Here is a 17,106-nt window from a genome sequence, read left to right on the forward strand (position 1 = left end):
CTTGCGACCCAACATGCCCAGGGCACGTGGGGAGCGGGGACCCTGGGAGTCATGGTGGGAAGGTGGTGTGGTCCTGGTGGATTTGGTTGTCTTGTAAAATTGGCACAGTCACCAAATCAGTATCCTGATGACTGCTCTATCTGTAAACTTACTAAAATTGATATTGTAGATCTAGGCAAAGTTATGTTCATCACTGTTAAACTGTTGCAAAGAGGTTTGTTTCTCATAAATACTTCATAGTAAAGGTGACTAAATTCGAATAAAAATCTTACAACTGTCATTTTTATTATAAGGAAATTAAGGCTTTCAATCATGGAGCAAATTAAAACTTTTAATCATGGGACAAATGTTTAACACAACTTCTTCTTTTCATTTATTCATTTTATTTTAGGATCCCAAAGATGGAAAGTTCAAGTACCACCGTCAAAAAGATTTTAAAAGCCAAGAAGACAATGCCTCCAAGTTGCCGGAAACAAGCGAAGTTACTAAAATCGCGTACCTCTGCACCAGAAGCTCCTAAACAGGGTGATGTGCAAAATAATAAAAAGCCGTTAGGGCCTGAGGGCCAAAGCAGCTACCATAAAAATTTGGATATTGGAAGTTCAGGACCCGACTGCAAGGTCACTTCAGTACTCCCTAAAAGAGGTGAACTACTCTCTCCAATCTACGAGGCAACAACAGAAGCACTTGATAAAGGTTCAGTGGTGAAAAAGAGAGTCTTGAATGAACAGTTTCTAGGCCAGCGCAGCAGGTCAGATGAAGCAGAAGATCCTTGTGGCAAACTCTCCACAAGAGATGCAAATGAGACACCACACACGCCGTTGCCAAATCTTGAATGTGAAGCTCTTAAAAAAAAGCCATCTAAGAAAACCAAAGCAGATCGAAGTCCGAGGCCAAAAGTGGGACTGGTTGGTGTGCCCGATGATTTAGGCAAAATGAGAGAATGCCCTCTGGACAGCCACTCGGGAACTACCGGTAGCAAGAGACGGGATGCGAAAGAGAATAGTGGGGTGATTCCCCAGGCAGAGAATGTGACACCAATTGCAGAAACACGTGCTGTAAGACCGAGCGAAGCCACGGTAAACAGAAATCCAGATCCACAAGAGGCGACGAACAAGAAGACTGCTAGGGTGGTGAGTCCAGTTAGACCCAATGAATCCCGTGGTGCTGTGAAGACAGAAGAGTCCTGTCGAACTGGTGTCAGTAGTTCAGAATGTGCAAGTGTAGGCTCACCGCAGAAGTCAACAGCTAATGTTCACAGTAAGTTCTCGACCACTTTTTAATACTTAGGGGAAATGTAACGTGGTAAGTTTTCACATTTTTATGATAGACAAGTAATAAGGGAAGCAGCGTGGCTTAGTGGAAAGAGCACGGGCTTGGGAATCGGAGAGCATTAGTTCAAATCCATTCTCTGCCACTTGTAAGATGTGAGACTTTGGGCAAGTCACTTAACTTCTCTGTGCCTGTTACTTCATCTGTAAAATGGGGACTAAGACTGTGAGCCCCATGAGGAACAACCTGATAACCTTGTATCTATCGCGCTTAGAACAGTGCTTAGCACATAGTAAGTGCTTAACAAATACTATTATTATTATTATTAATGAGAACAGAGGAAGATAGCTCCCTAATCAGTCGTTAATTAGTTACAATGTGACCAGGCTTTTTCAGGAATGCCCTCTAGATCTTGTTTCAAGCAGATAATGATAATAATGATGGTGTTTTTTAAGTGCTTACTATGTGCAAAGCACTGTTCTAAGCGCTGGGGAGGTTACAAGGTGATCAGGTTGTCCTACAGGGGGCTCACAGTTTTAATCCCCATTTTACAGATGTGGTAATTGAGGCACAGAGAAGTTAAGTGACTTGCCCGAAGTCACACAGCTTTCAGTTGGTGGAGCTGGGATTTGAACCCATGACCTCTGACTCCAAAGCCCATGATCTTTCCACTGAGCCACGCTGCTTCTCTGAAAAAGCAAAAGATTTATGCGCTTTGAAGACAGGATTACATGGCAACCCTGTCACTAGTAGTTCGTTTACACTGTCTAGGGGAAGCAATTGCAACTATATAAAATTCATTGTTTAATGGAAGCTGACTTCAAGCACTTGCAAACCATTTGAGTTATTGACAAGTGTCAAAGAATGGGTCAGACAATGCAGACTGCCCCAAACAACTTTTAGAAGATTTTATCGTCTTCTACTACCTTCTTGAATTTCACTTGGTGTGCCAGAGATCGTGTACTACTTCAGATGTTTTTGAACCACTTTCCCCTTAACCTCTTTATTTGCTATTAAAACAACACCATTTTTTGGATATGAAGGTTTCCAAGAACATAACTACCTATGGTTGTACCCTATAGACAGATGTTCTCCACGGCAGTGCAAATTTTACTGCATATTTTTGCTTTTATTTTTTGTTTTTTGCTTTTCACTTCTTCAGCCTCTATCAGTTATTGTATTTTTTCCCCCCAGGAATAAAGATTAGTCATGATTGTTACCTATAATTTCTAGATTATAAATCTCCTAAGTGGAGGGACCAAAGTTTTCAAGATTTTGTTTAAATACTGCAGACTTACTGAGGCACAGACTCTCCTGTCCTAAGGGATGCTTACACCTTCTGCTGTGTTATCACCTTGTCCTGAATGTGTTGTGTAGTGGCTGTGTTTCTGATACCACTTTTTTATGGTACCTGAGTGCTTTTTATGTGCTAAATCCTGGAGCAGATACGAAGTGATCTGGTTGGACTCAGTCCCTGTCCCATGTGGGACTCACAGTCTTAATCCCCGTTTTACAGATGAGGTAACAGAGGCATAGAGAAGTCAAGTGACTTGCCCAAGGTCATACAGCAGACCAGTGACAGAGCCAGGATTAGAACCCCAGGTGCTTGTGAATCCCAGGCCCATGCTCTTCCCAACAGGCCACGTTGCTTCTCATTGATGTCACCATTGCTTTCACTGCCAGAACAGCCATCTAAGAGGTGGGGGACAGAAGTTGGCTGTTTACCAAATCACCTAAAGTAAAATAAAGCAACTATATTTTAGACTGTCCCAAAATAGATGGTCTAAGAATTAGTTTTTTACGTGTTAATAAGAAATGTGTTGTCATGCAGTTGGCTTCCACCCTCTCAACAAATGGGTGGAGCCCTCTCCTCCCACCTTGTATTCTCACTCAGCCCTAAAGGCCTTGACACGCCTCTTCCCTCTCCCACAGCCAACTCTTCCTACCACAGCTTCCATTCCTTGTGTCCTTGCTTTCTGGAGTCACTGTTGCTCTTTGCTTTCTTTTCCACTTCCACCTTTATTTTTCCACTTTCTGCCACTCCCTTTCTGCCGTACAATGTACGTGTTTTCCCCAATTATTGGTGCCCCTCAGAACTCTTGAGTGGACCAAAGGGAGGCCTCCCTTAGTTTTGCTCTATATTAAGCCACCAATAGTAGAAAGTGCAGATGAGGTTGCAGCCATAGAAGGTGTGGAAGCACCTCCTAAAGGACAAAGAAAGAAGAGGCTAGAAAGGAAGAGAAACAGAAATCGCCCAAAAGGGGGAAGACAGGAGAGATGGGATGGGGAGGAGTAGTAAAAAAAAAAAAAAAAAAAAAAAAAAGTATATGGTATCTGTAAGCATTACTGCGTGCGCTGGGCTATACACAAGATAGGTCTGAAAGTAGTGCCTGTCCCAAATGGGATTCCCAGTCTATGGAAGAGAAAGAACAGGTGTTTAATCCCCATTTTACAGATGGGCTCGGTGATCACACAGCGGTTAAGTGGGTGGACCTGGGATTAGAACCCAGTTTACCTGACTCCCAGTTACGTGCTCTTTACACCAGGCCATGCCGCTTCATATCTTGGAGTCGATAGAAGAGGGAAACCACAGGGAGATGCACCCACCAGGGTAGAGGAGAGACTGCAGTAGGAGGTGGAGAAGAGGAGAAACTGTCGTTTCTTCTCATCCCATTGATTTTAGAGTAATTAGCCTTGCATGAGTTTGTTTTTCATAACTCACATTTTGTGATCGATTGAAACTATTTTTAAACATCTGTCACACTATGGGAAAAGCCAGACGTTTCTGTACCCCCTGAGAAAATCATGGTAAACTGGGAACTGCAGAATGGAGTAGAAAGAAGCGTGGCTCAGTGGAGAGAGCACGGGCTTTGGAGACAGAGGTCATGGGTTCAAATCCCAGCTCTGCCAATTGTCAGCTGTGTGACTTTGGGCAAGTCACTTAACTTCTCTGTGCCTCAGTTCCCTTATCTGTAAAATGGGGATTAAGATATTGAGCCCCCCGTGGGACAACCTGATCAGTTTGTAACCTCCCCAGCGCTTAGAACAGTGCTTTGCACATAGTAAGTGCTTAATAAATGCCAAAAAAAGATGGGTGCCATCCATACTTCCTTTGGGAATGTCTACAGAACTCTGAGCTCTTAATGCTTTATTAGCTAAAACCCAGAATCAGTACAGGATCCAGTCAAAGTGCTCACTCTTAACTCACTCTGGTCACTATCTGCTTGAGCCCTGGACTGTGGGAGAGACAAAGATTCATTTCCCCAGAGAACTCTAAACCTGAGTGGCTTGCCTAGCAAAAGGAAAGGGACATTCCAGGGGTGATAAAGTCCAGGGCTGGATCTGGGAATCCCTTGAAGGCGAGAGGGCTCAGTTCTCAGGTAGAAGAGCGTGTGGCTTTAGCCTAGTCCTCCATAAGAATCCTGAGAATGTGTCAAGGGCCAAAATGTCACTCCCTTCCAGGAGTACCCAAGCTTGGATTTGCTTAGGCCTTTGCCTTCCTCAGCCTGTAATCTGACCCAAGCCCCCACAGCTCAGCGACCCTGGGGGATAACAAACATGGGCTGGAAGTAAGACGCCAAAGAACACAGGCAAATTTAAACACTGTAATGTGTGCCTTCTTCCTCAGGCAAACTTAATTATGTCCCATTTAATCTTAAACTTTAGAAAACATCCATGAGATTCTGTAACTCCCCTGCCTAGAAACAGGGACAGAAAATCTGCCACTTTATAACATCTCTGAGCATCTAACTTAGAATACAAGAATTTTAGTTGGAACCTGATTTGCCAATCTGTTCATCCTCAATGTTTGCTGTCAGTCACATTTATTGAGTACTTACTGTGTGCAGAATGCTTGGGAGAATGTAATGGAGTTGGTATATACTCTTTTTCTCCCCTCCCCCCAAAATAATAAAAAAAAGAAAACTTGGTCTTTTTCACTTGATTGGTTTGGCCATAGAACTCACTACTTCTTTTGGCAGAATGGTCCTCTTTCCCAGGCCTTTCCTTCTGAGCGTTTTGGAAGAGGAATAATATGAATGTCTGTTTAACTTTTTGAGTAGAGGTTGAGGAATGGAGATTGCAGAGTTGAAAAATTAAAGGGGACTCATTTGAGGCTTCAATTATACTTTTGGAGAAAATAACTTAGTTTTCTGTAAATTACTCTCTTTATAAATGATCTTATTTAATGTGAAATAAAATTTTCTTTATTCCCCCTTGCTCATTTGTCAGTAAGGATTCTCCCTGTAAGGTGTTTTGATAGCAAATAGCTGTATTATAACTTTTTTGTGCAGAAGTCCATGTCAGTAAGGGATCAGCACAAAGGTACTTCTCAGGGGGCTCTGAGAAGTTGGCAGCAGGCATGTGAGGAAAGATTGAATACAAGAAGATTCCAGAGTTTGCAGCATTGACATTATCTTGGATTCCTTACTCCCTTTCACCTCCCATGTTTAGTCTGTTGCTAAATCCAGCCATTTTCTCCTCCATAACATTTCTAGGATCAGTCCCTTCATCACCATCCAAACAGCCACCATGCTGGCCACTTGTGCTCAATAAATGCCATTGATTGAAGGTTGAAGGAGCCATTTTCACCCTCTCTTGCACTCAGACAGGGCTACCCAGTTTCTCAGTGGCCTCTGCCAGAACCTTCCCAATGTTCTGAAATTTGGGGGAAGCATTCCCACCCTCCTCCAGCCACCACCACCCCCAAAATGCTCTGGTGTTGTGGAATGATGGGAGCAACCCCTACCCCAATTTGGTGAGTGCTTCCAAGGATACATGTGGGCCATAGCCCTGCCCTGCTGCTGCTTCTGGCCCTTCCTGTGGTTCTTTAAACCTCCGTCCCCATGTTTCTCCTGCACTCTCAAGCCCACGCGGTGTGGATGTGACCCATCGAACTCTCCCTTCTGGGTATCTGAAAGCAGTAAAATTGGGTAGGTGAATAATGATTATCAACAGAGAAGTTTGCAGTTTGACACCTACATTTTACCAACTCTTGGGCTGCCATGTCAGGTATTCCCCAGGCACTTCAACTCTGTCCTCAACTCATTTTTAATATGAAACAATCTCAGAGATTTAAAATCATGCAAATGTGCAAATGCACACACGAAAAGCTACTCTAAGGCCTCTTTGCTATGTTTAAACACATAGTGGTCAAAGGTATCAACCTCAGTTTTATCATTCTGCGCAGTCTTCAATGTTTTCTTTTCATGAGCAACTCCATAAAGCTTTTCAGTGGTCTGAGTGACTTGCAGATTAACGTTCTGATTTGTGCAAATAGTAATGAATTTGTCTTACCACTAGAATTACATGTCTTCTGTGACAGCAGAAAATATTATTTTTTTCCTCTCCCTCTTCCCAAGGCAGTACTCCAAAGAAGAGAGTGTTTTCAGGAAACAAAGAAAATAATATTAAGCGTGCAAAATCATCAGAGGAAGTGGAAGAGAACAAGTCTGGAGTTCTAAAAAAAGGAACAGTCTTGGAACAGGTAAAATGTTTGTTTGGACAAGCTTGGCACTTGAAACGTGAAATGTTCCATGTCACAGTGGGTTGTTACTGGGCACAGTGGTTTGGGCAGGAGAGTCAGCCTCAGTGCAAAGCCAAGTTACTACTGAAAAATCAACCTTTTTTGGTGGTATTTATGTACTTACTATGTGCCAGGCACTGTACTAAGTGCTGGGGTAGGTACAGGCTATTCAGGTTGCACGCAGTCCATGTTCCACCTGCGGCTCACAGTCTTAATCCCCATTTTATGGATGAGGTAATTGAGGCACAGAGATGTGAAGTGACAAGTGGCAGAGCAGAATTAGAACCCAGGTCCTTCTGACGCCTAGGACCGTGCTTTATCCACTAGGCCACCCTAAGCAAACCCTGCCTGTGGAAGGACAAGTCTTCACCATTGATGTGTGAGCCGTGTTCATTCAAATGGCAAGGACCCACAGAAGATGCAGTAACTGGATTGCCATGGACAAAGTGTGTAAACATCACACTCTCTGCAATGCTCACACCCATATCTGTAGTCTCTGCAGTGTCATCTTCAAAAAGGACAGCTCTATACGTTGCATATTCTCCAGTTGTAGGAAATGAGTGAGCATGAGGGAAAGTGACAGCTTCAGAATATCAAATAACAAATTAACTCTCCAGTGAAAACTGAAGGTTTGAAATTGGCTGTTACAAAATATCAATTCCTGTATGTGAGCAAGGTCTTTCTAGGAAAGATGGAAAACTATTTATCAGTTGGCTTCATAGGTTACTTCTTACCCATTTCGTAGCTGAGACTTTTGTCACTGAATTATCGGGTTCATTCATTCAATCACCTTAGAGTGCTTACTGTGTGCAGAGCACTGTACTAAACACTTGGGCGTATACAAAAATAGACAGACACATTCTAGCGTAGAGTCTAGAGGGGGGAGTTCCATTCTCTCTGCAGACTGCAAAGAGGCATGCAGAGGCGCTCCTCTATGGACTTTCATTCATTCATTCAATCGTATTTATTGAGTGCTTACTGTGTGCAGAGCACTGCACTAAGCGCTTGGGAAGTACAAGTCGGCAGCATATAGAGACGGTCCCTACCCAACAACAGGCTCACAGTCTAGAATGGGGAGACAGACAACAAAACAAAACATGTAGACAAGTGCCAAAACCGTCAGGTGCTGGTTGGCCCCAAGTCTGTCCTTGCCAAACTTAATTAGAATGTTTCTATTCCCTGTGTTGAGAACATATAAGGCCCTATGAGAATTCTGGCTGTATGGTGGCAATAGAAGCACTCAATCTGTCAATAGTATTTGAACAATTACTCTATCTAGACCACTGTACTAAGCAAGTGGAAGCGTAGAATATACGAAATAGACATGATCCCTGCCTCAAGAAGCTTACAACCTAGCAGACTCTTGGGGGACATTGAGTGTTCACTCGCAGTTCTTCTGTAAGAATTTGCTACCATTCCTTCTCCTGAGTTTCTTAATAAGGCAAAAAGAAGATGTTGTTAAGGAGTTGGCAGCGGCGAAGGTCACTGCTTCCTGAAGGAAAACTGCAGAAACCTGCTTTCAGGGAAGCCAAAAAGAAGGCACAAGGAAGTTTTTTCTCCCCTTTGCCCCCACCAAGGAGTTCTTCGAGAACTCTGTGTCCCCTCAGGAACTCAGCTACAAATATTTTTGGAGGTAGAGCTGTAGTTTAGATTCACTGAGATACTTCCTGTTAAAGGCAAATATTCTCTCAATATGATTTATTTTGGACTCAGGCATATTCTGTTTTGTCTACCTTCGTGTCAGAAGTGTCCTTCCCTGAGGAAGGCTCTGAGGCTGAGGAGATTAGCAGAGGGAAAAATCTTAGTTTTAGAATAGATCACAGTTAAGAGACGTTGCCACCGAAAACAGTCTCCAGGGTTGGTCAGTTGGTATTTGAGCACTTACCCTGGACAAAAGCACTGTACTGAATGCTTGGGAGAGTTCCATCCCACAAGGCTGAGCTAGGTGAGATTCCCTTTCATTGTGGAGCTGAGAGAATGCTTTCTCTTAGTCTTTCAATTAAAACAGCACGAGAAGTGCCCATGAGGTTAAGAGATGAGGGATTGGGGTTCCGACTCAAGCCTGCCTGGGATGTTACTATAGTGAAATGTCTTAATAATGTTCTGAAACCCAGGGAAAGATGTCCTCTCCCTAGAGGTGGTTTGAGGGGGCTTCTTTAAACATTTGTACGTCCAACTTGGTCTATGATACGATGTTACCTTCCAAGAGTTGACTGGGTTAATGCTCCCCAAACCTGTTCCTTTCTAGCTTTAAGGATCAAGTCTAAACTTTGTCTCTGTGACCTGGGCAAACTTTTTCCAATCACTGGTATCTTTTATTCATTCAGCTTAACCTATTAGCCTTCCAAACAGGATTCCTCCAGTCAACTCCCTTACTTCATACCTAAAATTAGGAGCTTTTTATACAGGTAATAGCACAGCCCTCCCTCCCCCCACGGCCCCAATGTACTACTGGTTACTTGCCAGCACTTTCTTAAACTTAGAATGGAAAAAGTCATTTACAGGGCTAGGCGAACCGTGTATTTTGTAAACTATTCTCAGCAGAGAAGTGTTTATTGGGCTCTCACATGGCACAGCAGTTTTTGTGTGCACTAGACAAAGCACATTCTGTCGGTCCAAGTGGTGTAAATTTTAGCTCCAAGCTGACCTAGCCTTGACACCATCTAGTGTTGTAATTCATTCTGGCAAGGATTGTACCATTCCTTTTATTGATAATATTAATTTATTGTACAGTATTGAGAAGGGCAAGCCTATTTTTTTTTTCCTCAGTATATAATTTTATTGTACTCTTATGGTATTTTTCCTCAGTATATAATTTTATTGTACTCTTATGGTATTAAACACTATGTGTGAGACACTGTACTGAGTGCTAGGATAGATAGAAGCTAATCAGGTTGGGCACAGTCCATGTCCCACATGGGGCTCACAGTCTTAATCCCCATTTTACAGATGAGGAAACAGGGTTCAGATTAGTTAAGTGACTTGTTCAAGGTGACACAGTGGATGAGTGGCAGAGGCAGGATTAGAACCCAGGTCCTCCTGATTCCCAGGCCCAAGCTCTTTGTACTAGTCTGCACTGCTTCATTACTATTCCTATTGTAATTGTGGCTAATCAGAAGTCAAGCCGTGTTCTTTGAAAATTTATTGATTTTTTTTGGTAACGTACAATATTTTCATATATAACGTGTGTATGTATTATGGGTGGGTATATGTCACACATCTTGAGTGATAGTGTGTTTGGAAATTGAAATTGGCTCTTCTAAATGGAGCATAGTACAAATTATTTCAGGCTATGCTAACTCTTTTAAAAAAAAATACTGGTGGAGTAGTTTCCTTTGAAATGATTAAGTTACTGTTCCTGGGCAACTGGGTTTGGAAGTCAGAAGGACCTGAGTTGTAATCCTGGCTCTGCCACTTGTCTGTTATGTGACCTTGGGCAAGTCACTTAATTTCTCAGTTATCTGTAAAAATAGGGATTAAGACTGTAAGCCACATTTGGGACATTATAAATTTGTACCTACTCTAGCACTTAGTGTAATGTCTGATACATAGTAAGTGCTTAACAAATACTATTTAAGAAACAAAGAAAAAACTGCAGTTTTGCAGTAACCCCAGAAGAGGAAACTTTTTTGAGCAGAGACTATTTATTCTAGAATATTCTAGAAATGGGTGTCTTAACATTTTTCGTTTTGTTTTTTCTAGATCAAAAGCTTGATTCAAAAGGAGATCTGTATTGTTAACCAGGAAATATTTGATCTTAAACTGAAAGAATTAAATGAACGAGTTGGAAAAACACAGTGCAGGAATAAGCATGAAGCCATCGCTGTTGAACTCCTTGTAAGTTTACTTTTTTATTGAGTGTCTGATAAACCATACACTTGAATTTGGACTTCTGAAGTTGTCATTTTAGTAATGATCCCCATGAACAGAGGGTTTTGGTGTCTCACTATACAGTCAGGTTGTGTTCTTTGAAAATATCCGAGTATTGTAAATAGCTTTAAGTGGGGTAAGTTATTATTATTATTATGGTATTTAAGTGCTTACTATGTGCCAAACACCGTTCTAAGCACTGGGGTAGATACTGGGTAATCAGGTTGTCCCACATGGGGCTCACAGTTTTAATCCCCATTTTCCAGATGAGGTAACTGAGGCACAGAGAAGTTAAGTGGCTTGCCCAAGGTCACGCAGCAGACAAGTGGCTGAGCCAGGATTAGAACCCCTGTCCTCTGAATCCCAAGCCTGTGCTCTTTTTCCACTAAGCCACGCTGCTTTTCTGTCTCTGTATTTCCTAGACTTACATGCAATTACTTAGGTTCTGTCCAGGAATGAGCCTCGGCTTGACATCTGAGCCATAGAAGTAAGAATTACACTGTAAATCAGTCCCCCCCCAGCCCTTCCCTTTGTAACTTTTTCCACCTTGTTCTCAGAGGCTTTCCTGCCTCCGAAACCCCAGACGCGTCCCCTCACCCCCACCCCGTTCTTCCCAAACCAGGAAGGAAATGGGGAGGGTTGTCCAGACAGCATAGGTAGCCATGTTCACAGCAGTCCTGTTCCCATCTCCATTGCTGTGGCTGCTGTTGGTCCCTAGGGTTAGTTTTTAAAAGGGAAAAGGGAGGAAGCCGAGTTTAGGATGCAGAAAGGTGAGAGGAAAATTGCTGGCAGCAGGGTGAGAAGGGAGGGGTATTGATTTACCTGCAGGTAAGGGGCATAATTTGGGGGGCATGGTTTATGGATGCTGGGGCAAATCAACAAATAACGGAAAGCTTACACTGCTTATTGCTGTTGACTGTTGTAGGTTGGGCGGACACACACACACACATACCCCCCACATCCCCATTAGTTCTGATCAGAGTGTTGCATTCATTTTAAATTTTCTTTGAGGTCATGATGTAGTGTCATGCAGCTATTTGAAGTGTCCCACACTTTAACACAAAGCGTGGCTGCCGTGTGTTTCAGAGCAGTGCAGTGGTGTTGGTCCAGTGTAGAGAATGTGTGTCACACTGCCTCCAGTGCCCATGCACCAAACCCAGCACAATATAGCAAAGCTCAAGAGCTCTGAAATTCCAAAAAGCTATAGCACAAAATTAATTTAAAAAAGCTTTCTGAAGGGGTTGCCTGTGTGCAAAAGATTTCCAGGACGGAAGGAATGTATCTCTTCTGATTCAAACACCCAATCAATCAATCAATCAATCGTATTTATTGAGCGCTTACTGTGTGCAGAGCACCGTACTAAGTGCTTGGGAAGCACAAGTCAGCAACATATAGAGACAGTCCTTACCCAACAGCGGACTCACAGTCTAGAAGGGGGAGACAGAGAACAAAACCAAACATATTAACAGGATAAAATAAATAGAATAGATATGTACAAGTAAAATCAATAGAGTACTAAATCCGTCCAAACATCTATCCATATATCCAGGTGCTGTGGGGAAGGGAAGGAGGTAAGGCGGGGCGGATGGAGAAGGGGCTCAGTCTGGGAATCAATCAATCGTATTTATTGAGCGCTTACTGTGTGCAGAGCACTGTACTAAGCGCTTGGGAAGCACAAGTCGGCAACATATAGAGACAGTCCATACTCAACAGCGGGCTCACGGTCTTGAAGGGGGAGACAGACAACAAAACCAAACATATTAACAAAGTAAAATAAATAGATCTGTACAAGTAAAGTAAATAGAGTAATAAATCCGTCCAAACATATATCCATATATTCAGGTGCTGTGGGGAAGGGAAGGAGGTAAGATGGAGGGGATGGAGATGGGGAGGAAGGAGGGGGCTCAGTGTGGGAAGGCCGGTCCTGACCGGTTGGGGCCGGTTGGGGGCTGCCCACTTCCGGCCATGGGGGGGGCCAACGGCCGCCACCGAAGACACCCTCCGCCCCCCCACCCCCCCACCCCCAGTCCCGTCCCCCACTTTTATGTGGCCCAACTGAGAAATTTAAGGTTACTTCTTGATTTGCCTATCTCGCTCTGATAAGTATCTGATGAATTGAGATTCATTATTTAGAACCTCTATTCCAGTAATCTTATTAGATTGGACTCCGCTTGTGGCCATCCCCAGAAAAAGGTCTCCACTGAAGAACTTAATTTTATTTGCTGCTCTGACTTGCATAAAATTGCCCTGATAAAAGTCTCGTAACTGTCTCCCACCTCCACCCATTGTGAGCAAGCAAGAAAACCTCTTGAGTGTGGTTTAATGTTTGTTTTTCACCTTGTAATTTGCTTTATTTTGTTGTTAGTCAAAAATATCAAGGCTTGATAGACGTATGAAAGATGCATTAGCTGTTCAGAAGACTATGTTAGAAGTAAGCAAACTACCTCAAGATACGTCTCACAAGGTATTGTATAAAAATGTATTTGCTTTTCCCATAGTGATCCTTTAACAAATAAATTATTTTTATGGCTTAGCAGACATAAAAATTAATGTGTTTCCTACAAGTGAAAGAAATCAGACCAGATCTAAAAGGAAAGAAGGCAGCAGAGATAAAAGGATTTAGTAGTTGAACCCTTGTTTTTTGCTTTGTTGTTGTTTTCACTTCTTGAGACTTTGTGTCTCAAAGTCAGATGGAGGGAAGGTTGGGAATTTGGAGGCTGTTTAATCACAGTGATTTTTATGTTCCCTTAGCCTTATACTAACCATCTTGGGAAATGAGATTTGGGTTGGTTTTTTTTAATGTGGATGGCCTATGCATTCATATAACAATGATGGTATTCAAGCTCTTACTATGAGCCAGGCACTGTACTAAGCATGGGGGTGGATACAGGCAAATCAGGTTGGACCTTTTTATGTCCCATGTGGGGCTCCCAGACTTAATCCCCATTTTACAGATGAGGTAACTGAGGCACAGCGAAGTGAAGTGACTTGCCTCAGGTCACATAGCAGACAAGAGGCAGAGTCGCGATTAGAACCCAGATCTTTCTGACTCCCAGGCCTGTGCTGTACCTCCTAGGCTATGTTCCTTCAAGGCCTTCCCAGACCTTTTTTAGTTCCCTTAGCCTCGGAATTGAGGATGGATGGGATTTGGAGTTGAGGGAAATATTGGTAGCTGTGATGTAGACTAAGAATGGGTGTATGTGGGTGTGTTTTGGAGGAGGTAGGTGGTCTCTTGTCTAAAAAGAGGAAGAAGAAATAGACTTGGCCAGCAAAGAACCCTTAAACCGAATCCAGAGATCTCAGAAAGACCCGTTTGACGCCTGGGTCATGCTCAGGGAAGGCTGCCCCAGCTATCGAGGAGGAGCCCAGAAAGCCACAGAGAGCTGGGGGTCATCAGAAAGCTGATGCCTCAATTCTTGGTGGAAGATAATGAATCAGTGGTACTTATTGAGGGCTTATTGTGTGCAGAGCGCTGTATTAAGTGCTTGGGAGAATGCAACACAACAAAATTAGCAGACCCGTTCCTTGCCCCCAAAAGAGCTCGGAGTCTAGAGGGGAGACAGACATTAATATACACAAATTACCGTTATGTTCCCAAGTGCTGTCGGGCTGAGGGTGAGGTGAATATCAAATGCCTAAAGGGTACAGAGCCAAGTGCATAGGCACCGGTAATGCTGCCAAGTGGCCAAGGAGCCCCTTCCCTCAGTCGTATTTATTAAGTGTTTACTGTTTGCAGAGCACTGTAAGTGCTTGGAAGTGGACAGTAAAACAATAAACAGACACATTGTCTGCCCACAATGAACTTACAGTCTGTAGGGGAAGACAGGCACTAATAGAAATGAATTACGGCTATGTACGTCAGTGTTGTCGGGCTGGGACGGGGGATGAATAAAGGGAGCAAGTCAGGGTGACTCAAAAGGGAATGGGAGAAAAGTAAAGGAGGGCTTAGTCAGGGAAGGCCTCTTGAGGAAGTCTTTGAAGGGGGAGAGTACCTCAGTATCACCCTTCTCTGGAGAAAGCCCTAGGACTCTCTGCCCAGTATGGAGCTACATGGTGTGAATGCCAGGCAGTTGAGCCCTGCTGTTGGGGCCCGGCTCCTAGAATTGGCAGAGCTGGGCTCTCCTCCTGGTTGAGTGGAATCGGCTTAAGGTGAACAAAGGTGTCCACATGTCAACACGTGCACTTCAGACGGGACTGCAGCCTTGTCTGCGTGCCCAGGCCCCTGTGGGAACCCAACCGGTTCCGAACCACGAGAGACTGCTATGGCACTAACCATTAGCCATCTAGTAATAATAATAATAATGATGATGATGGTATTTGTAAAGTGCTTACTGTGTGTCAGGCACCATTCTAAGCACCGAGGTGTATACAAGCAAATCAGGTTAGGCACAGTTCCTGTCCCACATGGGGCTCCCAGACTTAATCCCCATTTTCCTGATCAGGGTACCGAGGCACAGAGAAGTGACTTGCCTGAGGTCACACAGCAGACAAATGGCATAGCTGGGATTAGAACCAGGTTCTTCTGACTCCCATGCCCGTGCTCCGTCCACTAGGCAACGCTGCTTCCCTGTGCAGTTCTTGGTCCTGAAGTCTCAGGATCAAGACCCATCCGTCATTTGGGCCGGGAGACCCCATCATTGTCACCACCACCACCGCCGTCATTGTCATCATTTTCACCACCCACCACTGCCCTCAGCTGCTCGCTTTCATCAGGACCCAATCTCCAGAAGCAAGGCCCAGGACCAGCTGCTTTGCATGAAAATGCAAATATGAGGGGGCTTGGGCTCGTCGGAATGCCAAGCTTGGCCAAGGGCAGGCCATGGGCAAGAAGAGAGAGCCTACTGCTTACCTGGGATGTTGCTGTGTCAGGGAAACCTGCAGCCCCCCAAGGCCTGGGTCCCGACTGTACTGGACAGAAAATGAACTTGGCAAAGCTCATCTATGGCAACTGCTCTCTCAATGGGAGCATTGGGGATTGTCGCTATCGTGGAGGCCGTCATGAGGCTAGAACCAAAGGCAGTTTAGAGAGCTGGCTTGAAAGCTTTGGACCACCACCAACATCTGGATCTTTCTTCAAGACTAGATCTTAGGCATGTGACTTCTTGTGGGATTTTTGTAGGACTTCCATTCAAATGGTCATTTCAATACTAATTTTTAAACTTATTATTTTGGCAATTTATTTTTCCATATCCTCCAAGTGGGATTTCCTCTCCTTCCAGGGGAAGCAGCGAGGGTAGTGGAAAGAGCACGGTCTTGGGAATCAGAGGCCGTGGGTTCTAAACCCAGCTCTGTCCCTTGTCTGTTGTGTGACCTTGGGCAAGCTAATTAACTTCTCTGTGGCTCAGTTCCCGCATCTGTAAAATGGGGTTTAGGACTGTGAGCCCCATATGGGACAACCTGATTACCTTGTATCTACCCCAGTGCTTAGAACAGTGATCGGCACATAGTAAAATTATTATTATTATTATTATTCCCTCATTTTACCCACAGTAGAGGGAGGCCACTTACAGCCCTCAGAAACACCAGGCACGGAAGGGCACAAACGAAAATGTGATAATCCCATGCATGCCAGTTTACAGCAGCACATCTAGGGTGTTTCTCTGGGAACAACCCAAACTTCCCCACCCTTGCCCTGTTCCAGAGTATTCCCTCTCCAGACCCATGTGAACCCAAAAGCCCCATCAGAGCAGGAGCAGAATGAGGCTGAGCAATGAAAATAAAAATCCTGGGCCTAAAGACATATCAAATGTCAAATCTGTATCAGACAGGACAGATTAACTTAAAATCAAGCTTCCCAGATTGCCCGCTCTGTCGAAAGATCAATAAGCACTGAATAGAAGGGCAAAAGGAAGATCTTGTAATGAGAGGGTAATTAGGGAACAGCCCATTTTTTCATTTTATTTTTTTTTGGAGGGGAGCAGGTGACAGGTTAGGGTCTGGTTGTTGGTCATTTCCAAATATTCACTTCGTATGAACTGCATGATCGTTAATGTTTGGAGATGTAGATCTTTTAGAAATTGAATAGTCTGGATCTTTGTGTCTCAACTCTATCCCTGTATCTTTTCTGGTGACGGGGAGTAGTTTCTGGACATCAGTGCAATCCCAGAATGTGACTGGGCCCTTCCCTTCCCTCTTATTGTGTCCCCCTCCTCCTCCTCCCCTTCGGCCAGTAGTTATAGCAGATGAATGAAAATTTGACAAGGGGTGGATAAAAGTTATTCTTGATTTTTTTTTAATAGGAAAATAATAGTGATTCTAATTAAGGGCATGATTGCAATTCAACATTAGTTAACTTTCCTGGTTTGAGGAGTGTTTTTGACACCGGGTGACATTTTCATTCATTTATTTATTTTCATTAGAGAAGCAGCATGGCTCAGTAGAAAGAGCACGGGCTTTGGAGTTAGAGGTCATGGGTTCAAACCCCAGCTCTGCCAATTGTC

At 43.8% G+C, this 17,106-nt stretch overlaps 1 protein-coding gene across 4 annotated transcripts in view; it reads left to right on the forward strand.

Annotated features, from left to right (window-relative positions):
• The window catches only part of ATF7IP2 (activating transcription factor 7 interacting protein 2), a 53,807-nt gene that overhangs the window by 25,141 nt on the left and 11,560 nt on the right, over positions 1-17,106 (forward strand). For all 4 annotated transcript variants that reach the window (XM_038763216.1, XM_038763218.1, XM_038763219.1 and 1 more), the window contains exons 2-5: positions 392-1,260; positions 6,633-6,757; positions 10,499-10,633; positions 13,032-13,130. In XM_038763216.1, the coding sequence (XP_038619144.1) occupies positions 392-1,260; positions 6,633-6,757; positions 10,499-10,633; positions 13,032-13,130 (1,228 nt within the window). The remainder of the gene's footprint in view (positions 1-391; positions 1,261-6,632; positions 6,758-10,498; positions 10,634-13,031; positions 13,131-17,106) is intronic.

Source organism: Tachyglossus aculeatus, chromosome 21 (genome assembly GCF_015852505.1).
Source record: "Tachyglossus aculeatus isolate mTacAcu1 chromosome 21, mTacAcu1.pri, whole genome shotgun sequence".
In the NCBI taxonomy this organism is placed as follows: Eukaryota; Metazoa; Chordata; class Mammalia; order Monotremata; family Tachyglossidae; genus Tachyglossus; species Tachyglossus aculeatus.